The following is a 23,387-nucleotide window of genomic DNA, read 5'->3' on the forward strand; positions in this document are numbered from 1 at the left end:
TTACACTGCAGACTGACAATAACCACGACTGAAGAAATGAAAACCCCAGAAATAAAGAGGGAGAGGCTCTGGTGTCAATTCCACAGGCTGTGATTGGGAAGACAATGGTGTATGTGCCTGCAGTGCTAGTTATTCTAACACATCTCTACTGCTGATGAGCTTCAAAGTTAAACTAGAGACGGTAGGAAGAGAATGAAAGCAAAACACTGGAGAATTTGAAGGAAATGAGTCTCATTTTTTTATATAGATTCTTAACTATGTAATAAACACTCATTCACAAAATCAGAGACAGGAAGTACAGAAAGTGATCTGGGAATCGAGCCTGGAATAAAAACAAAGTCCAAATTATCCACAAGGAAAACAATAACAAATAAATACCTCTATATCTGCATTGCTAGATCATGTTCTATAATTTTCAGATTAAAGAAACACATACAGATTAATTTACCCCATTAAAAATTCAGAAACCTATTTAGATCAACTGTATAGCTGACCTAAGCTAACCTTCTAGTATACACAGTAAGGTAGCTGGTGAAACTCAGAGGCGTAATTGAATAAACCAACAGAATTGGGGAAAGGACAAAGCATGTTCCATAACAACTGAGATACGAACTCTACTAATGAGATGAATAAACCTAAATGTCTGGCATCCAATAAAAAATACAAGGTATGCAAAAAAGTACGAAATTATGGCCCATAACCAGGAGAATAATCAATTTCCAAGAAACACCAATAACATGACAAGGAAAGACATAGAAAATAAAGAAGACCCAAATGTAACTCCTAGGAATAAAAAATTCAGCAGCTAAGATGAAGAACACACTGATGGGGCTTCCCTGGTGGCACAGTGGTTGAGAGTCCGCCTGCCGATGCAGGGTACACGGGTTCGTGTCCCGGTCCGGGAAGATCCCACATGCCGTGGAGCGGCTGGGCCCGTAAGCCATGGTCGCTGAGCGGGCGTGTCCGGAGCCTGTGCTCCGCAACGGGGGAGAGGCCACAACAGTGAGAGGGCCGCATACCGCAAAAAAAAAAAAAAAAAAAAAAAAAAAACAACCACACTGATGTCATTAATAGCAGACACTGCAAAAGAAAAGATTCATAAGTTTATAAAGACATAGTAATAGGAACTATCCAAAATGAAACACAGAGGAGAAAAATACTGAAAAAAGTTAACTGTGAGACACAATCAAGTGGCTAACACACACGTAAGTGGAGTCCCAGTAAAGAGTATGCATATTGGGGATGGGAGGAGGAAGAGGAAAAATACCTGAAGAAATAACAGGCATGAATTTCCTAAATTTAGCACAGAAGATCCAAGAAAGTCAATAAGCAACAATCAGAATAAACCTGAAGGGACTTCTCTGGTGGCACAGTGGTTAAGAATCCGCCTGCCAATGCAGGGGACACAGGTTTGAGCCCCGGTCCGTGAAGATCCCACATGCCGCGGAGCAACTAAGCCCGTGCGCCACAACTACTGAGCCTGCGCTCTAGAGCCCGTGAGCCACAATTACTGAAGGCCGTGCACCCAGAGCCCGTGCTCTACAACAAGAGAAGCCACCGCAACGAGCAGCCCATGCACCACAACAAAGAGTAGCCCCGCTTGCAGCAACTGGAGAAAGCCTGCGTGCAACAACGAAGACCCAACACAGCCAAAAATAAATAAATTAAATAAATAAATTTAAAAAAAATACTTTCCTGCTAAAAAATGCTAACCATCATTAGAGCCTTCAGCAAGTCATAATCTTTTTGCAACAGTAACATCAAAGATTACTGATCACAGATCATATAACAAATATAATAATGAAAAAGTTTGAAATATTGCAGAAATTACCAAAATGTGACACAAAGTGAGCAAATGCTGTTGGAAAAAACGGTGCCCATAGTCTTGCCTGATGTAGGGTTGCCACAAACCTTCAATTTGTAAAAGACATAGTACATATGTGAAGCACAATAAAGCAAAGTGCATATGTGAAGCACAATAAAGCAAAGTGCAATAAAACAAGGTCTGCCTGTAAATGGTCTAAGCAAGCCAATTAAAAGGCAGAGATTGCTACGTAAAACAGCAAGATTCAGCTACATTCTGTCTACAACAAACATACTTTAAACATAAAAAACCAAAATGTCATTGTACATCCAGCATTAGAAAAATAAGAGAGGTATTCATTTAAAGAACATCAGAAATCTGACCTCTGTTGAGGTAAAACAGTCCCATAAACCACTCCATATGTTTAAGAGACAAAACTAAGCTGTCATGTTATAAGTCAGGGTAGCGGTTCTGTTGGGTGAGGTGACCAGAAGAGGGTGGAAGGAGAGGGCACAGGGAGGCTGGTTATGTCTGTTTCTTAATCTTGTTCAGTTTATGACAGTTCATCAAATTGCACATTTATGATTTGTTCATTTTCCTACATCTACAAGTCAATAAAAAGTGAAATTAAAAATTTTAACTTCACTTGAACAATGCTCAAGTTTTGACTAATAATCTGGAATGTCAAGGCACCTGATACCAGAAAAGGGGTACTGTCACAGATGAGAAATGAAAGCATTGGTGTCATCAAGGAGGAACATTCCCTATTACAATTTTGCATTTTGTTTATTCATCAGCCTTTTAAAGTCTACTTAATGCACTTAAAACTAAAATATATCTATTATGACATTCCCATCGACAGGTACCAAAAACTGCTGCTGCTACTGCTACAGCCATATACACTATTAACACAACCACTGCTGTACACTGAATGCCGATTATATGCTAGGAACTGCGCTAGGTAACATTAACTCTTAGGTTACTAAACCATCACAATCCCTCCACAATTTCCCCATTTCACACTTGACAAAACTAAAGTTCTGAGAAGCTAAGTGACTTCCCAAAAGTAACACAGCTAGCAAGTTCAGGACCAGGACACACACCCATGTTTCTGACTGAAAGCCTCTTGTTCCTTCCAGTGTACTATACTATGGTTTCTCTACATCAAATATGTGTCAATGCCAGGCATGCGATCCCAACATTTGTACATATCATGGATTTTTTCCACGGTTATTACATATAGCATCTAAACTTTTAGGATTAAAAAATGGTACACACTGAGGTCAAAACATTTCTTAAAATAATGCAGATGCTTTGTCTACAAAATATCAATGTGATTCTTTTCTTTTTTTTTTTTTTTTTCCCCTGTACGCGGGCCTCTCACTGCTGTGGCCTCTCCCGTTGCGGAGCACAGACTCCGGACGCGCAGGCTCAGCGGCCATGGCTCACGGGCCCAGCCGCTCCGTGGCATGTAGGATCTTCCCGGACCGGGGCACGAACCCGTGTCCCCTGCATCGGCAGGCGGACTCTCAACCACTGCGCCACCAGGGAAGCCCCCAATGTGATTCTTAATAGACTTTTACTTACTACAAATACAATATTTAAACAGGCTGGCCTGTATCAGAAATTGGAAAAAATGCATCACAGAGTTATTTATATGTTCGTTAAACACATGTGATAAAGAGATTCACTGCTGTTACAGGCAAGTATTTACATATTAATGAAATCTTGACAGGAAAATACATTGTGTGATCAAAAAGAATTATAGAGACTATTTCCCAAATGGTAATTCGACCATTCAGAAGATGTTATAATCTACTTAAAGATCCCATGTTCTGAAATTATTGGTCAAGGTATTAAAGTTTGGAAGAAAATGAATAATGAAAGAAAAATCTCATCTCCATGAAAAGAGTATCATTTGGTATCACTAGGTAATGCTGAATCTAGTAACAGAATTTTAGGAAAATGCATTCGTTTAAAAAAAAAAAATAGGGGGACTTCCCTGGTGGCACAGTGGTTAGGAATCCACCTGCCAATGCAGGGGACATGGGTTCGAGCCTTGGTCCGGGAAGATCCCACATGCCGCGGAACAACTAAGCCTGTGCGCCACAACTACTGAGCCTGCACTCTAGAGCCTGCGAGCCACAACTACTGAAGCCCATGCTCCTAGAGCCCCTGCTCCACAACAAAGAGAAGCCAGCGAAACGAGAAGCCTCTGCACCGCAATGAAGAGTAGCCCCTGCTCACCGCAACTAGGGAAAGCCCGTGCACAGCCACAAAGACCCAACACAGCTGAAAATAAATTAATTCATTAAAACCTTAAGGATATTAAAAAAAAAAAAAGCTAAAAAGAAAATAGTACCTTCTCAGAGAGCTTTTTAATTTCAAATAAAGTCATAAACTTTACATCAGCTGTATACCTTAAACTTATACAGTGCTATATGTCAATTACATAACAATAAAACTGGAAGAAAAACATCATAAACTTTAAACTATATTAAGCCACATTAAAAACATTTGACAAGGGCTTCCCTGGTGGCGCAGTGGTTGAGAGTCTGCCTGCCGATGCAGGGGACACAGGTTCGTGCCCCGGTCCGGGAAGATCCTACATGCCATGGAGCGGCTGGGCCCGTGAGCCATGGCCGCTGAGCCTGCGCTTCCGGAGTCTGTGCTCCCCAATGGGAGAGGCCACAACAGTGAAAGGCCTGCGTACCGCAAAAAGCCAAAAACAAACAACAAAAAAAAAATTTGACAAAAGCTATATATACACTAAAATAATGATGCAAAATAATGATGCATTTAAAATATTTTTTTAATAATTTCAGGACATATTTCTTCCCTAATACCTCTAAAATTTTTTCCCTGAAAGCAGGGTAATAATTCCTTTTCTGCTTATCTCATAGACATGCTATGAGAATTGTAATTGAATCATAAAATTCATTTGTAATTTTTTTTTTAAAGTTTCATAATCATGAAATGTTTGTCGAATACAGAGCAAATGAATTAGTAAATCATTACACCTTCATTTCTTTAGTATAATACTTCTGAGTACCAAATACATAACAAATACCAACATACTTTCCAAGGTCCATAAAAATTATTCTAAAAAAATATTTGTTTCCACTTTCATAATCAATAAAATTGCCCTATTTTGTTGCTTTAAATAAATAGAAAGACAAGAACTAATCAAGTCAAAATCTAAGATGCCCACAGTGCCAGGAGACATGCAAAGCAATTCTCCCACTGCCAGCCCCAGACCCTGCTCCCAGACAAGGGAGGCTCTTAGGCCTTTCCTTTCCTATCCAACCACCAGGTTATTCTTGGATTCAGAAACTGCCAACTTACCCCATTTTGTAGCATGCTGCCTGCACGCCTCTCTCTAATGACAGTCACCGCAGAAGGCCACATACTTATTTCAAGCCTAGAATATAAGCCAATTTATTGTTCTTTGCTCATAGCAGTTCAGAAATAAACTGCGCATACGGGAATTGAATTTTGGTTAGGTAACTAATCAATTTTTCAATTTTAAAGGGTAAAGAAATACTTTTATGTTTCCCTTGTGAATCAAAAAAGTGAATGCAATGCCCCAATCTTTCCATAATTATTTCATCATCCAGGCTATAGTTTAGGTGATATTTCATTACAACAACAACAACAAAACATATGGTGGAAATAGAATGCCCAATAAAAACTGCTTTTTAAACGTTTCAAGGAAGAAAAAAGAGATCTTTATGATCAGGACTGGGCTACATAAAAACATGAGTAAAAAAAGATTCATAATTGTTTACTGGAAAACCTCTGCACTAATTCATTTTCAATTAACAAGTTAATTGGGAACATCTTTTGTACTCTGTGACTAAATGATATCATATATGTGAGGACTAAGTAAGTGAAACAACTTCAGGTTAAATATTTATTCAGATGACTCTTTCCTATTCAAACTTCCCAGCATCAAAAACACACTCAACCTTCAAGGCCTAGATCAAACTTCACCTCTGCCAAGAAGGCTTTCCTGATTTACCTCCTCTGTAACAGAAAGTAATCTCTCCCATCTCTAAAGCCATTTATACTCCTCCTATGACACATATTTTAACTTTATGGTAGTTATATCTATAATTAACCTGTCTGATCTTCCCTACTAGATTCTAATTTATCTGTGGACAGGGACCACATGTGACTCATATACCTATCTACCTATTTAATCTAATATAATGCCTTTACATGGTACATAATTATTCCCTAAATTTTTATTGAAATAACACAAAATTTTATAGATTCATTCATCTTCTTTAGACTGTTATTTCAATGAAAATGAAATAGTATAAAGCAATTTAGAAATGCTTCAATTTTAAAATCAGTTTCACATGTACTCATGATTAATTATAAATTTCACTGAAAAAGTTAAAATTCAAAAATCAACATCCGCTTTCCAAGAAACATTACAGTAATATGCTTCTTACGGGAGAAAAACTTCCAGAATATCCTTAAAACTATGAAACTAAGCCAACAGTAATTGATCCTGGTACTGTTTTCTGTTGCCTTTCAAGGAAACCAAAAACAAAAACAAAAACAAAAAAAAAATCAACCAAACAATAACTTACCTTCTGAATCGAAAGCTGCCTAGAGTCAATGAAAAAGATAATTCATATTATTTCAACTCTGAAAAAATCACAAACTAATGTAAAATATCAAAACATCACTAATTTGAAACTCGAAGTGTAGGAAAAAGTAAACTCCTATCTACCTTTCAGTTGTGAAGAATGGGAATAATGTCATCTGATCTTTTTCAAGGTAAATTCTTTATTTGATTTATATGATTTAAGTTAAAAGGTATATTAATTTGACCTAGATCAAGTTTGTCCTACTGAAAAATTTAATAAAATGCATATTGATGTTTTGCTTTTATGACATAAATTTTATGTTGTTGTAGTAACAGAAAAAGTCTCCATATTTGGCTATTCAAATCCAAGATTTAGAAAACAAAGTATTAGATGTGATATTAGAAGTTCCCTTCACTTGGATGCCCTCTTCATCATCGAAAGATAAAGAGAAGGCTCTCCACAAGGAGTCAGGCAACAGTGGTCATGTGACATCCCGTCCTGAACTAGAACCCATCTCTGTCCTTTACCTTATTTAAGAAATACTTTCGCAGCATAAACAGAAACATGGCCCACAGGTGGCCAGCCACTCTAAATCTTAGTTGTGATATTAATTTTACTAAAAGCATATTATGCCTGGAGGACATTATGCCAGACACAAAAAGACAAATACTGTATAGTGAAATTCATAAAACGAAAAGTAAAATGGTGGTTGTCAGGGGCTAGGGTGAAAGAAAAATGGGGAGTTGTTATTGAATAGGTACAGAGTTTGTTTCCCAACATAAAAAGGGTTCTGGAAATTGAGTGCACAACAATGTGAATGTACTTAACACTACTGAACTGCACACTGAAAAATGGTTAAGATGGTAAATTTTTATGTATTTTACAATTAAAAAAAAATTTTTAATAAAATAAAAAGTATATCAAGGCCAAATGGTCCAAATGGTCCCTATGCTTAACACAGAGTCAAAAATATACAACGCCAAAGATATGATCCAGAAATACACTAAAGATATATATATATTCACTCTGAAGACGACTGTAGACCGCAACTAGTATATTACCTTACTTTCAGTAGGAAAAGTCAGACAGGTTTCCTTTATAGATTGTTTCAGAAAGAATGCTTCTGAGTCCATTTTATTTACTTTGCTACATCGACCCCTTGTGTTTTACAAATTTCTTCACATAACTACCATTCGTTCATCCAACAGTCATTAACCATCATTGCATTCACCAGTATATTCATAGCACCTGATTGTGAGATAATGTTAGTCTGGTCATAAAAAAACAAAACAAAACAAAACAAAACGTGCCACGGGATACTAGCAGCCTCTAAAAACAAAAATATCCTCCAAATTTGTCACCCAAAGGCCTTCTAGTTTTGGGGGAATGACAAAGACTTATCAATGAGGAGAAAAGGATGCAAAGCTTATTTACCCAATGAAAAATGAAAATGGGAAAATTCTTGGGGACCCTGGATTTTCTGTTGCATTACCAAGGTGGGTAGAGAGGCACCAAAGGGACAAAGGCCTGAGAAAAGCAGAAATGATGTAGGGTTAGCAAGGGAATAAAATACCAGGGACAAACACACGAGTTAAAGTATGCACAGTACAAAGAGTGCCTGGGTCTGCGAGTCACAGGCAGGAAACTTCTGCTGGTTGGCTTGTCACACAATTTATCAGACTGTTTTGCAAGGTTTTTCTAAATGAAGGCGGGGTAAGTGCTTTTTACACTCTAGGATAATAGCACTTTCTGAATATGAGACTAGGTATGAGAATATGAAACGACTATAAACAGACCTAATATTAGGTTGACATCATATTCTATTTAAACAACTGGTGACTTAAAAGTTTTCACTCAGCCACTTCTTATTTTCAGCCTTAATGATATGTCACATAAATTACTGTGGAACTAAAGGTAGTGAATGGTCAGAAATCAGTCAGCAAATAATACAAATAATCGCCAACTCAGAAAAGAAAATGGAAACGTCTAAGACACACTTTCATAGTTCACACAAGCACAGCCCATCTGTATATTATAGCACGATTTTCACAGTCAAAATTTCAATCATCAAATAATCTAAACTTAGATATTCACAAGGAAACAAACTGCCAAGTTACTATAGAAACAGTTTTTCAAGGATGATGAAAAGAATGAGGTGCTCTGGATACTCTATTTCCATCAACAGAGGTTTGCTACTTATACTATAAAATGCTTTAAATATTGCAATACACCAAAATACGCTAAATGTAATTCAATCTTTCCTTGCCAATTCTGGAGGCGATCCAGGAATATAGATATTAGGATCAATTTTCACTGTCTAGTAATAAATATATGTGTCAAAGAACTTCATGAGTGACAGATACTGAATGACAGAGTTTATTTCCATATATTAAAAGTAAATGAAGTCTAAATGCAATGTGGTAGCCTAGATCAGATACTGCAACAGAAAAAGGATATTAGGAGAAACACTCCTTAAATCCAAATAAATACGTAGTTTAGTAAATAGTAACATATGGTCAGTTCTGCAATGTTTTCAAAATGCAAACTTATTCCAATAAATTAATATATTATGGAACAACTTCAGCATAACAAATTTCACATTTGCTGATGCCCAATTCCATCCACAAGAAACATTAGGTGAACGCAGAAAACTGCGCTCAGCTGAACCAAGCCATGTCAGCTCACGTGTGCATGCACACACACTCCCCAGACATCCAGCAGCAGCCTCAGTTCCCGGAATGTATCAGGAGCCACTCCAGTCCACATCTGGGGCTACAACTTTGTACTGGAATTCTAATCACCCCCCTCCCCCACTTCCCAATAACACACAAACTGCAACTGTTCCCAACACTCACTTCCATAAGCAGTCTTTTTCAGGTCTTTGTCAAGGTAAAGTGACATATTTTAGTACTTACGTGTTTCTTAATCATTTAATATATGTAAAACTATACTACGATTGTTACTACATTCCTAACTTTGTTCCACTAACCCTATTCTCCCCATAAGCCCTGTGGTTCTCACTGCAGTATTTTGCATAGTGCAGTGATTTTTAGGAATGCATATGTCACGTTATATGCAGGACTATTCCAGCAGTAACTTCTTAGTTTTGACAAATGTGCTAAGATTATGTAAGAAGGAAGAGGAAGCTAGGCGAGGGGGGTACAGGAGCTTTCTGTATTATCTTTGCAACTTTTCCGTAACTATAAAAATATTCCAATAAGTTTAAAATAATAATTATATAACATATATAAGGCCAAAGCCTTAGCATGGGATTCTGCATTAATAATAATTCCTAATGCTTAAGTAGCAATGACTTGGTGCCAAGCACCATTTGCAGTGTTTTATATACATTAACTCGGTCATTCTCACAATGCTATGAAGTAAGTGCTATAATCATCCCCATTTTACAGGTGAGAAGACTGAGGTGCAGTTAGAAAACATGTCCAAGATCACAAATCTAGGCAACTTGGCTCTAGCTAGTCAATGTTTTTATCCCTCTGCTATATTATTTCAACAGACAACTGTTCTGAATACAACCTTTTAAACTAGCCTGCTTTCATCACTCTGGAAAGGCTTTCCAATAAAACAAAAGACATAAATGAAAACTCTAAATAAACTTTCTAAAACATGCTATAAGCATCAAAAATACTAAAAGTCAAAAAATATAGTTCTCTTTCTTTCACCAAAAAAAACCCTCTATTACCACAAGTTGTCAAAGTTAACAAAGATGGTAAGAAATGTCACTTTTGTACTTTAAAACTAAAAGAGTCAAATAGAATATAAAATGTAAACGTTTTACAGCAATGACAAACTAAAGACAGGTAGCTAACAAAAAGATGTATCACCTATGACAGATAATATAATTCCAAAGTTTTATACAACTTGGTCACATTTCATCAATGTCAAATACGATTATTTAAGAATGACAATATAAAACACTAAAATAACACAAACCAAAGTTTCCCAGCAATCATAATCATAAAATTTGGTTCAATTAAAATAGTTAATCAAACTTCCATTAAAAGCCAAGGCACACATATATATGGAATCTAAAAAAAAAGAATGGTTCTGAAGAACCTAGTGGCAGCACAGGAATAAAGACGCAGACGTAGAGAATGGACTTGAGGACACGGGGAGGGGGAAGGGTAAGCTGGGACAAAGTGAGAGAATGTCATAGACATATATACACTACCAAATGTAAAACAGATAGCTAGTGGGAATCAGCCACATAGCACAGGGAGATCAGCTCAGTGCTTTGTGACCACCTACAGGGGTGGGATAGGGAGGGCGGAAGGGATACGCAAGAGGGAGGAGATATGGGGATATATGTATATGTATAGCTGATTCACTTTGTTATAAAGCAGAAACTAACACACCATCGTAAAGCAATTATACTCCAATAAAGATGTTAAAAAAAAAATGCCAAGGTAAACATTCTGCCACTGGCATCTCAAAACAGAGTAGGTGAAAGGTCAACTATTTGGCTGACCTAAGCTAGGGAGAAAATAAAACAGGAAAGGAGGATTTAAAGTGAGGGTAAGAGAGAAAAGACAGTCTCTTCAATAAGTGGTGTTGGGAAAACTGGACAGCTACATGTAAAAGAATGAAATTAGAACACTTCCTAACACCATACACAAAAATAAACTCAAAATGGATTAGAGACCTAAATGTAAGACCAGACACTATCAAACTCTTAGAGGAAAACATAGGAAGAACACTCTTTAACATAAATCACAGCAAGATCTTTTTTGTTCCACCTCCTAGAGTAATGGAAATAAAAATAAACAAATGGGATCTAATGCAACTTAAAAGCTTTTGCAAAGCAAAGTACAAACAAGATGAAAAGACAACCCTCAAAATGGGAGGAAATATATGCAAACGAATCAATGGACAAAGAATCTCCAAAATATATAAACAGCTCATGCAGCTCAATATTAAAAAACAAACAACCCAATCCAAAAATGGGCAGAAGACCTTAATAGGCATTTCTCCAAAGAAGACATACAGATGGCCAACAAACACATGAAAAGCTGCTCAACATCACTAATTATTAGAGAAATGCAAATCAAAACTACAGTGAGGTATCAGCTCACAGCAGTTAGAATAGGCATCATCAGAAAATCTACAAACAACAAATGCTGGAGAGGATGTGGAGAAAAAGGAACCCTCTTGTACTGTTGGTGGGAATGTAAATTGATACAGCCACCATGGAGAACAGTATGGAGGTTCCTTTAAAAACTAAAAATAGAACTACCATATGACTCAGCAATCCCACTACTGGGCACATTCCCAGAGAAAAACATAATTCAAAAAGACACATGCACCCCAATGTTCACTGCAGCACTATTTACAACAGCCAGGTCATAGAAGCAACCTAAATTTGCCCATCGACAGACAAATGGATAAAGAAGAAATGGTACATATATACAATGGAATATTACTCAGCCATAAAAAGGAACGAAATGGGGTCATTTGTAGAGACGTGGATGGACCTAGAGACTGTCATACAGAGTGAAGTAAGTCAGAAAGAGAAAAACAAATATCGTATATTAACACATATATGTGGAACCTAGAAAAATGGTACAGATGAACTGGTTTGCAGGGCAGAAATAGAGACACAGATGTAGAGAACAAATGTATGGACGCCAAGGTGGGAAAGCGGGGAGGGGGGCGGGGTGGATGAATTGGGAGATTGGGATTGACATGTAGACACTGATGTGTATAAAATGGATAATTTTATATTTATAACGGATAATTCAAAAATAAATAAATAAAAATAAAGTGAGGGTAAAATTCTAAATAGAATGGCCAAGGAAGATAGATAAACGGGAGGAGACAAGTCATGTGAAGATCCAGGAGGACACAGCCAGCGGGAGCACACTAACCTTGAAAAGACCTAAGGGGGCGGGGAGGGAAGGCCTGGCATGCTCATGGGACTGCCAGTGGCAGAGTGGAGAGAGCAGGGCCCTGTACCGAGTGTCCCAACAGCAAGCTGAAGGCAGTGGGGAGCTACGCGGTCATTCTGCCTTTGGGAGGCGTCCATTTAGAGCTTAGTGACTTGTTTCTAATCAATTCAACAGATGATTAAAAAGTCATTATTACTTGAAAACTACAAGCTGGCGGGCTGAAGAGAAGATAAAGCAGGATGAAATACAGGCTCTACCACTGAGCAATGTATACACTCACAGAAAAACAAGGCATGCGCACAGAAAGTTCTACAGCTGTCCGAGGCAGTAAACAAGGAAGTGGCAAGACCATTTCAGGAGCTGGCAAACACTGTAACTGAGGAGAAGAAGAGAGGAAGCAAAAAAGGCTGCAGATTTAGAGTCATTTCAACTCACCTCTTCCTCAGTTTGAAAGCATGATGCTGCAAGCAGGAACTTCTGTTCCTGTGTAAACCATACCTGATGACTCCTGCTGAAGAGGAACTGTGTTCACTCATTTCAAGACCCCTACCATAGCGCCAGGCATGCAGAAGGGGCTCGGTCAAACAGTGAGGGCTGTTTACATTCCAACAATCAGACACTTTGTGTCCATCTGACCCAAAGTTTCCAAGTGATTTGAAAATGAATAGCAAGACTCAAAAAATATATTTCCTAAAAAAGGGAAATAAGTCCTACGATTGTATCTTATGGATCTCCACGTCCATTAGAGTAAAACTTTGAATAGGGTAGAAGAGTACAGGCTTCACCTATGGGCTAAAATAGCAATTGAATCTTTAAGGCGGTGGGAGCCTTGGAGAAACATGACCTGGACACCTCCCTTGTTAATAAGTGAAAGCATATTCTGTTGCAATCCCTGCAGGACATCTTTTCATCTCTTTTGTAAATGGGCGTAAAATGGACCTAATTTATCCAGTTAGCAAACAAGTTTAGAGAACCACCGCACAAACACCCGGGCCCTGAGGATCCAAAACTCAGCAAGAGATGGCCTCCATCTTGAAGTTAGTGAGTTTAAGGCTGGGTGTTTATTAAAGAAGAGAACAAGGGGGAGAAAGGCAGTAATAAAAATGACTGACTATAATACAAAATAAAAAGTGCTATACTGCAAGAATGAACAAAGAATTATGAGAATATAGGGAAAGGAATAATTACTGAAGACCTCATAGAAGAGGCTATGCCTGAAACATAACTGTGGTTTCGCTTTGCAGTCACATAAAAGACATTACTATTAAAATCTATTGTTCTTTCTCAGTCTTTCTAACTATAGCAAAAATATAATCAATGTGAAAGACTTTCTTGAGAAACAAAGATTAACAAAAAAATAAATCTATATTTTCTCAATATATTTAAAATGATTATAACCTAAGAACTCACAAGAAATCAGTCTTTTCCAAGTTTGTCTAAGCAACACATCCCACAAGAAAGATTAGAAATAACATCTAATTACCCTCTGCTGCAATGATATACCCAAAGTATTTACTGCCATTTAAATCAGTTATGACAGCCACCATAAAGGAACCATAGATAGGGCTTTCAAAGATAACATATAGCACTGGGCATTGTAAAACTATTCTAAAAACCAATTCTGAAATTTCAGGTTAAAATCAAACGTTTATCTAAGCAATCATCAGAAGACAATGCAAATAAATGAGTTCAAATCTAAGGAGAAACTACCTTTAGAAAAAACGTTAAGACAGTGGCCCTTTTCTCTATACTAACAATGTACAGTAGAAAAGGTCATTTCCATTCAGATTAGATCTATTTTGTGAATAGGCAGAAAATAAATGAATTATATTGTTAAATATTTATAAATACATATTTATAGACTGCATTTACTTATCAGTATTCAGATCTAAAAGAAACTGTTTGAAAGGTATATCCCAAGCTTTTTCTTTTTGCTCACTTTTATCATAACAAAGAATTACATTTTAGTACTAACAGTAATGCAAAATAGGGAGTTTATAACTTCTATTTTTAGAGCTTACTGACTTACAACTCTAAATAAAAATAGGTTCAAATCCTGGCAGCACTTACATAAAGTTTAATATGCTATTAAGCCTCTGTAAATCTCAGCTTTCTATAATAACAGAGATAATACCAAAAGCGTTGGGAGACCGGATATAAGTATGTGCCAAATGCATAGTAATTACTGTATAAATGCTGGTCATTATCGTCAACAGCTAAGCCTACAACTATGCAGGGGAGGTGCAGAGGAGGAATGAGGAAGTCACATGATCCCCAGTTCCCTTCCCATATCACTGTAAGTTGCCAGGAGCTAGAGTCTGTAACAATGATTTCAGCCAGAGCCGTCATAATCCCTTACAGTGTATTTTATAGTTTACAAGCAGATTTCATACAGATCAATTCACCTATTACTAAAAGTATGCAACATGAGTAAGCAAGACAGGGACTCTCAACTCTTTTTAAGACTGGGCAAACAAATTCAGAAAGGATGCAATTAATGACTGAGCCACATTTACTAGTGGGCTAGTTTACCAGATATAAAAGGTCTCACAAATGGACATATTCTTCCCTTCTGCCTCTATGGGGTCAGACAGAAGCAAGGTATGCTACTCCCAGGTGGCATTCAGGCCTGGGGCTGATGACCTGCCCATCTCCAGGCTACACACTGAGGCAAACACAGCTGAATCTGGAACAACAGGGAGGATAAGGGTGTCAACCCTCCATGCAGTCAAAAACCCCTACATAACTTATAGTCAGCCCTCCATGCACGTGGATCCTCTGTACACATAGCTCCACATCCTCAGATTCGGCCAACTGAGGACCATGTCGTTTTGCAGTATTTACTACTGAAAAAAGTCCATGTGTGAGTGGAACTGCACAGTTTGAACCCGTGTTGTTCAAGGGTCAAATGTATATTCTCTTTTCTTCATTCTCAGGAAGTGATGTTCTGGCCTTTGGAAGCCCACCAGATGGTACAACAGGGCCTTAATGGTCCCACTGGTCTTAAGAGTCTATGTCACAACCCAATTATCAAAAAGCCTTCAACTGAGATAAGGAGCATTAGTATAATGGGAAAGAGGTACTTTGATTTCCCATCTGTCTTTGTGCCTCTGGAATTTCATAGGGAGAAAAGGTTGTTGAGAAAAGCAGGATCCCCAAGACATTCCTGGGTTCCCTGGACCTACAACCTAATATTGTCAGAACTACACTTCAATTTCTAAAAGATACAACTAATTCAAACAGACACTGTTATCCTAAAAACTGTTCTTAACCATAAAACAGTATATATTGAGTACATAGCCATAAAGCTAGGAGACTTTCTTTTCTTTTTTTTTTTTTAGTAGCAGAAGACTTTCAAAAAAAAAAGCAAAGTTCACATTCCGTACGTTACAGTAATCCTATTATGCTAGACATATTTTGGTTTGGCCTCAGGATCACGTAAAAATAAGTTAGAAATAATTTTATAATCAGAAAAAAAAGTTTAAATTGTTTACATTTTAAATTTTTAAAATTTAAGATGTTTAGCATGAAACAAAAATTGTTACTTAGCAAAAAGGTAAAATTCAGTGAACATAGTACATACCAAGCTTCAGGGAGCAAAACGGAATATTCATGTGGAGAAGTGGTCTCTGGGAAATTGGAGAGAATCACGAGGCGATGAGGAAGCAGGTCAGATCCATGGTAAGTGAACAGAATTTCTAGGGCTTGTACATTACTTTCCTGTACAGAAGGCAAGGGCAAGTTTCTAACGTGAACCTTAGAAATAAAGGAGTGATTTTGTATGACAACATTCAAAACCTTAAAATTAACTTTTTTATGCAGTTCTGATATGAAGTGCTTTGAAAGATTCCTGATTTTTCCAGGTCTGTATCACTTTTCTCAACCTAATGCTCTAAAAATTATTTTTAGAACTCAGAATAATGAATAAAAAAATTTTAACATGATTCTATTTTCTCTACATTTATTAATATAGTACAACACAGAAAGGAAATGTAATGATATAGGCATGCAATAACGTTAACTGCATGGCTCAAAGACTTAGAAAGTGTTAATAACCATAATTGTTTTATTTACAAAAAAGAAATTACCCGAGCATAAGTTCTTGCTGAGAGAACAATATTCTGATTTCTGAACTTCTTAAAGAATTCAGCATCATATCTCTGTTCAGATGCATGAGGCACTCTGAGGATTTCCTGAGAGGAAACAGTGATTTAATGGAAAGGCTTTTAAATATGGGTGACAAGAAAATATTAAAAACCATTACAACTCTGCCTACCTAAATAAATAAGGCCTGAATTAATTAAACTCTCAACTGTTAACTAAAGTACTACATCTGTATTCTTGTCTTTATTTGGAAAATGGCTATATTTATAAATGCTGTTAATTGAAAAAAAATCCAGAAGTAAATGAAATAGGCAGTACAATTACAGTAGGACAAGCAAAATCCACCACCTGGTAAAAACGAATAAACGACAGTTACACATGGCTATGTACTATGGGCACCTGTCACATCTGTGTGAGAACTTTAGATTAACTTTACTGCTGCTGGAATGATCTACGTAAATTGCAGATTGAACCATTCATTCTTTAATCAGATATTTATTATCAAGGTGTCAATAATGTGCAAGGGGCACTGTGATAGGCAGTGGTTATACAATGAACAATAATACAGCTTCCCTGCTCTCCAAGTAGCTCAAAATCTAGTAGGGAAGACGAACAAGCAATAAGAACAGGTAAAGGGAAACACATAGGAAGGTGCTAAAACTAGTCCTGGGAGGACAGGGAGGGCCTCCCAGAAGGGCCGCCAAAGCTGACACATAAAGAACAAACAGGAGTTAGCCACGGCAACGGCAAGTGTACATCTCCCCACCACAGCGATGGCTTCAGGCTCATTTCTCTTGTGTTTATGCTGAACCCCAGACACCTAGCATGCTGGCTTTCACATAATAAATAGCCAATAAGTATTTGTTAACTGCATTAACTTACTGAGATAGAAAAGAGGGAAGAAAGAGGATGTTCAGAGGAGGCTCTTGCTTCCTATTTATTTAGACAAAATACTTACCTTCTCTAAGCCTCACATCCATAAACTGAGAGGATAGCAATACCTGCCTCAAAGGGCTGTCAAGAAATAATCTGAATGAAGTACCTAAGACACTGGCTGGCAAAGAGTAAGTCCTCAACAAATATGTTGGTATTTTTTAAGGTATCTCTTAACTACTGATTTCTTCAAATATTTCCTGAGCTCAACAAGCCAGGTCTCGTTCAGAGCTCTGGTGATACTGCAGCAAACAAGACAAGACCCTTACCCTTATGGAGCTTCTATGCTTGCAGCCCGCCCCCCCGCACAGTAGTCCTAGAGACCCCTAAGTCAGCCTCCCTTTTTTTAAGGACTAGTTGAAATATCACTTCCTACATAGTCTTCTTGGACATCCCCAGGAAAAATTTAATGTTTTGCTCCATTATGCCCCCTCATCAATTCTTCATATCTTCATTATCATCACTTATTGCCCATATAATGAGGACTCCACAAGGACTATTCCTTGTTCATCTCTCTACCACCATCACTGGCATAATATTTGGCATACAGTAGGAATTTGTGTAAAATTTAAATAAATCCATTTTTATCTAATTTATCACAGAATTAATAAAATAAGCCATGCCCTATGATTAAAATGCAATGCCTATCTCTACCACTATCTAGCTGGTTAGTCACTGTATCAGAACATCGTTTCTAAGTTTTAACGGCCAAGTTCATGAACTTCACGTACTTTTCAAAAGCTTAACTTAATTCCACTTTAGTGGGCTCAACAAATACTTTAAATTTCACTATTACCATGTAATAATAAATGCACTTACTACTGTCAAATAGGAAATAGCAATTCAATAACTAAAAAATAATAAAATAAAATTAACTGGAACATGAAACTCTGAATATTTTATGGAACTTTTTCTTTGTAAGATCTCATCAGTGAAACTAAAGCTAAGTATAAAAAATAATAAACTATATCTGTACCAACATCAGTAATTCACAATATGCTTTTATATATTACATCAATATCACAGAACTCGGACACAATAAAAGGATATGCTTTAAAATAATATGACCATCCAACAGTCAAACTAGTTGTACTACAGATAAAACTATTAGGAATGTTTTATAACTTGTTTGTATGAAGTGATATACTAATTACCATGTTTACTAATAACCAGAGAAACAGTCCTCTTTCGTCACTAGTATTCTGTTTGAAAACATTCTATTGTATTAACAGCTGGAGAATCAAATGCTTTTATTTGCCTGCAGGCATCACAAGTACTAAGTACCTCCATTACTATGGGGACAGGCATCACGTTATCAGATGAACCATTCATTCTTTAATCAGATATTTATTAGGTGTCAATAATGTGCAAGGGGCACTGTGATAGGCAGTGGTGATACAATGAACAATAATACAGCTTCCCTGCTCTCCAAGTAGCTCAAAATCTAGTAGGGAAGACAAACAAGCAATAAGAACAGGTAAAGGGAAACACATAGGAAGTGACGTTTACTGAGTCCCTACTATGCGCCAAAACCAAAAGCCACGGTGTGACCACAGAAGGGAGGCCGAGAGAGATGGAGGAAGTAAACTACAAATGAAGTCAAATTTCAAAGGCGGGAAATTTATACTAAATCCTGGGTAACGTAAGCTATGAGGGTCATGTGAAAAAGCAATCTAAACTGTGTCTATTTTATGAAATGCTTCTCACGCCTTTAACGATACCTAAATCTCATGGTACAGAGTGCTACTGAAATGCCCAACATGGGATATTTGTGTTTGTGGTCCCGAAGAAACAATTTTGAAGTATGCTTTAAGTTCAAGTGACTAACTCTGGCCATAATTAGGATCAAAGTTTAACCAACTAAATTCAAACCACTAATAAATCATTAAAATTAAACAAGTCAGAAATAGTCATATTAGGATTATTAAAACCCAGTGTATACTGAATTTGGTACTATAGACGGCTATATGCCATAACCTAAAGTTTAAATGTAAAATAAAAGTAAATGAAAAGGACCATAAACCTAGGAAACACAGATTCTCAGAGACGGCTAACGCACTTCTACTCCCTAGACGAACAAAGCAACTTCTGGCCTTTCATGAACCTCTAAATTTTACCAAAACTGTTGTATAAGAGAACCTGCTTCTATACAAAATGAACTTTTCCCACATAAATAGTTCTAAAGACCAAGAATATCAGATATGAAGGCAGCCTTAGCATTTATAATGACAGACCAAGTGAACATAATTGGTTTGATTAAAACTACTCCTGGGCTTCCCTGGTGGCGCAGTGGTTGAGAGTCCGCCTGCCGACGCAGGGGACGCAGGTTCGTGCCCCGGTCCGGGAAGATCCCACATGCCGCGGAGAGGCTGGGCCGTGAGTCATGGCCGCTGAGCCTGCACGTCTGGAGCCTGTCCTCTGCAGCAGGAGAGGCCGCAACAGTGAGAGGCCTGTGTACCGCAAAAATAAAACAAACAAACAAAAACTACTCCTTACCTCATATGTTGCGAGTCGATCTAAGTAGGTTAATAATTTCAGTCTACAACGGCAAAGTTCCTTTTGTTCCAGTGTTAACCTGTTTTGAACAACTGTATTAGGCCACTTATATTTACCTACAAGCACATTTCTCTAAGATCTAAAATAGAATAAAAATGATCAATATTGTATTAAGCCTCAAATTCATGGAACAGTACACAAAAGCACAAGGGTAAAACAATACTAAATGCATTTGATTTAACTTGCCAAAATAATGTACAGCAATTGTCACTAGTAAAGAACACACTTAGATTACTAGGTATTACTAGGTAAGAAATTACAAATGAACAGTAATAAATCATTTACTTTGAAAAGTTCACTAATTTAAGGAGTTCTTGTCTCTTCCTGAGCTCCTTCTTTTTCTTCTCAGCAGGCTCTTCATCAGGTGGGGAAAGCTCCTCGTAGGAGACACCGTCAATGTCCATTTCACCAAGTAGTGTAAATCTGTGAGAAAAAAAGAAAACCCAAATCTGTGTATTTTTTTAAATTTCATATAGTGAAGTACCTTCTCCTACTTTGATTTTATTACATTGGTTTCTGCAGAAACAGAAACAAGCAATTATTTGAAAGAAAGCTTTTGCTATTTATTATAAGCAAAGCGATTCTTTCATTTATGTCCATAGGATGGGCAAAAAGTCATCAGTAATCATCACATGTAGAAACTCTGAATATCAAGAAAATGAAAACTGCTTACGAAAACATGGGAGGTTATAGTCACCCAATGTGAAACAGCCTATGAAGAAAACGTTGCCCAGAGTTTACAATGTGAATCACTTCTATTTAAGGTTTTAAAATGGTAATGAATGTCAGTCTCATTTAAATTACTTATCAAATACACTATCACATTTATATCCCCCCAAAAGTTCCAAATGTTTGATGAACAGCAGCTCTTCTCAAATAACTTTATTACTGTTATTAACTGACATTTGTAGGGTGCTTAAAAGTTTATGAGGTGACTCCCTCTTGTGAGAGCACCGGAATCACAACAAACTGCTGAACGATCATCAACAGAAAGACACTGGAACTCACCAAAAACCCCACATCCAAAGACAAAGGAGAAGCCACAATGAGATGGTAGGAGGGGCACAATCACAATAAAATCAAATCCCAAGACCACTGGGTGGGTGACTCACAAACTGGAGAACAATTATACCACACAACTCCACCCACTGGAGTGAAGGTTCTGAGCCCCTCCCAGGGTCAGGCTTCCCACCCTGGGGGTCTGGCAATAGGAGGGGGAATTCCTAGAGAATCAGACTTTGAAGGCTAGCCGGATTTGATTGCAGGACTTCAACAGGACTGGGGGAAACAGAGACTCCACTCTTAGAGGGCACACACAAAGTAGTGTGCGCATCGGGACCCAGGGGAAGGAGCAGTGACCCCGTAAGAGACTGAACCAGACCTACCTGCTAGTATTGGAGGGTCTCCTGCAGAGGCAGGGGGTGGCTGTGTCTCACCATGAGGACAAGGACACTGGCAGCAGAAGTTCTGGGAAGTACTCCTTAGAGTGAGCCCTCCCAGAGTCCGCCATTAGCACCACCAAAGAGCCTGGGAAGGCTCCAGTGCTGGGTCGCCTCAGGCCAAACAACCAACAGGGAGGGAACCCAGCCCAACCCATCAGCAGACAAGCAGATTAAAGTTTTACTGAGCTCTGCCCACCAGAGCAACACCCGGCTCTACCAACCACCAGTCCCTCCCATCAGGAAACTTGCACAAGCCTCTTAGATAGCCTCATCCACCAGAGGGCAGATAGCAGAAGCAAGAAGAACTACAGTTCTGCAGCCTGTGGAACAAAAACCACATTCACAGAAAGATAGACAAGATGAAAAAGCAGAGGTCTATGTACCAGATGAAGGAACAAAATAAAACCCTAGAAAAACAACTAGATGAAGTGGAGATAGGCAACCTTCCAGAAAAAGAATTCAGAATAATGATAGTGAAGATAATCTAGGACCTAGGAAAAAGAATGGAGGCAAAGATTGAGAAGATGAAAGAAATGTTTAACAAAGACCTAGAAGAATTAAAGAACAAACAAACAGAGATGAACAATACAATAACTGAAATGAAAACTACACTAGAAGGAATCAACAGCAGAATAACTGAGGCAGAAGAACGGATAAGTGAGCTGGAAGACAGAATGGTGGGATTCACTGCTGAGGAACAGAATAAAGAAAAAAGAATGAAAAGAAATGAAGACAGCCTAAGAGACCTCTGGGACAACATTAAACGCAACAACAATCATATTATAGGGGTCCCAGAAGGAGAAGAGAGAGAGAAAGGACACGAGAAAATATTTGAAGAGATTATAGTCGAAAACTTCCCTAACATGGGAAAGGAAACAGCCACCCAAGTCCAGGAAGGGCAGAGTCCCATACAGGATAAACTCAAGAAGAAACATGCCGAGACACATAGTAATCAAACTGGCAAAAATTAAAGACAAAGAAAAATTATTGAAAGCAGCAAGGGAAAAACGACAAATAACATACGAGGGAACTCCAATAAGGTTAACAGCTGACTTCTCAGCAGAAACTCTACAAGCCAGAAGGGAGTGGCATGACATATTTAAATTGATGAAAGGGAAGAACCTACAACCAAGATTACTCTACCTGGCAAGGATCTCATTCAGGTTTGATGGAGAAATCAAAAGCTCTACAGACAAGCAAAAGATAACAGCACCAGCACCCCCAAATCAGCTCTACAACAAATGCTGAAGGAACTTCGCTAAGTGGGAAACACAAGAGAAGAAAAGGACCTACAAAAACAAACCCATAACAATTAAGAAAATGGTAATAGGAACATACTTATCGATAATTACCTTAAATGTGAATGGATGAAATGCTCCAACCAAAAGACACAGACTGGCTGAATGGATACAAAAACAAGACCCATATATATGCTGTCTACAAGAGACCCACTTCAGGCATAGGGACACATACAGACTGAAAGTGAGGGGATGGAAAAAGATATTCCATGCAAATGGAAATCAAAAGAAAGCTGGAGTAGCAATACTCATATCAGATAAAATAGACTTTAAAATAAAGACTATTACAAGAGACAAAGAAGGACACTACATAATGATCAAGGGATCAATCCAAGAAGAAGATATAACAATTATAAATATATATGCACCTAACATACGAGCACCTCAATACGTAAGGCAACTGCTAACAGCTCTAAAAGAGGAAATCAACAGTAACTCAGTAATAGTGGGGGACTTTAACACCTCACTTACACCAATGGACAGATCTTCCAAACAGAAAATTAATAAGGAAACACAACCTTTAAATGACACAACAGACCAGATAGATTTAATTGATATTTATACAACATTCCATCCAAAAAGAGCAGATTACACTTTCTTCTCAAGTGCACACAGAACATTCTCCAGGATAGATCACCTCTTGGGTCACAGATCAAGCCTCAGTAAATTTAAGAAAACTGAAATCATATCAAGCATCCTTTCCTACCACAATGCTATGAGATTAGAAATCAATTACAGGGAAA

At 37.8% G+C, this 23,387-nt stretch overlaps 1 protein-coding gene across 2 annotated transcripts in view; it reads right to left on the bottom strand.

The window, feature by feature from the left end:
• Positions 1–23,387, bottom strand: part of NBAS (NBAS subunit of NRZ tethering complex) — a 341,832-nt gene that overhangs the window by 231,490 nt on the left and 86,955 nt on the right. For both annotated transcript variants that reach the window (XM_082672572.1, XM_082672571.1), the window contains 4 exons: positions 20,190–20,327; positions 19,845–19,923; positions 16,400–16,504; positions 15,895–16,031 (listed from right to left, as the gene is read on the bottom strand). In XM_082672572.1, the coding sequence (XP_082528698.1) occupies positions 15,895–16,031; positions 16,400–16,504; positions 19,845–19,923; positions 20,190–20,327 (459 nt within the window). The remainder of the gene's footprint in view (positions 1–15,894; positions 16,032–16,399; positions 16,505–19,844; positions 19,924–20,189; positions 20,328–23,387) is intronic.

This window comes from Grampus griseus (genome assembly GCF_964374135.1).
Source record: "Grampus griseus genome assembly, chromosome: 15".
NCBI lineage: Eukaryota > Metazoa > Chordata > Mammalia > Artiodactyla > Delphinidae > Grampus > Grampus griseus.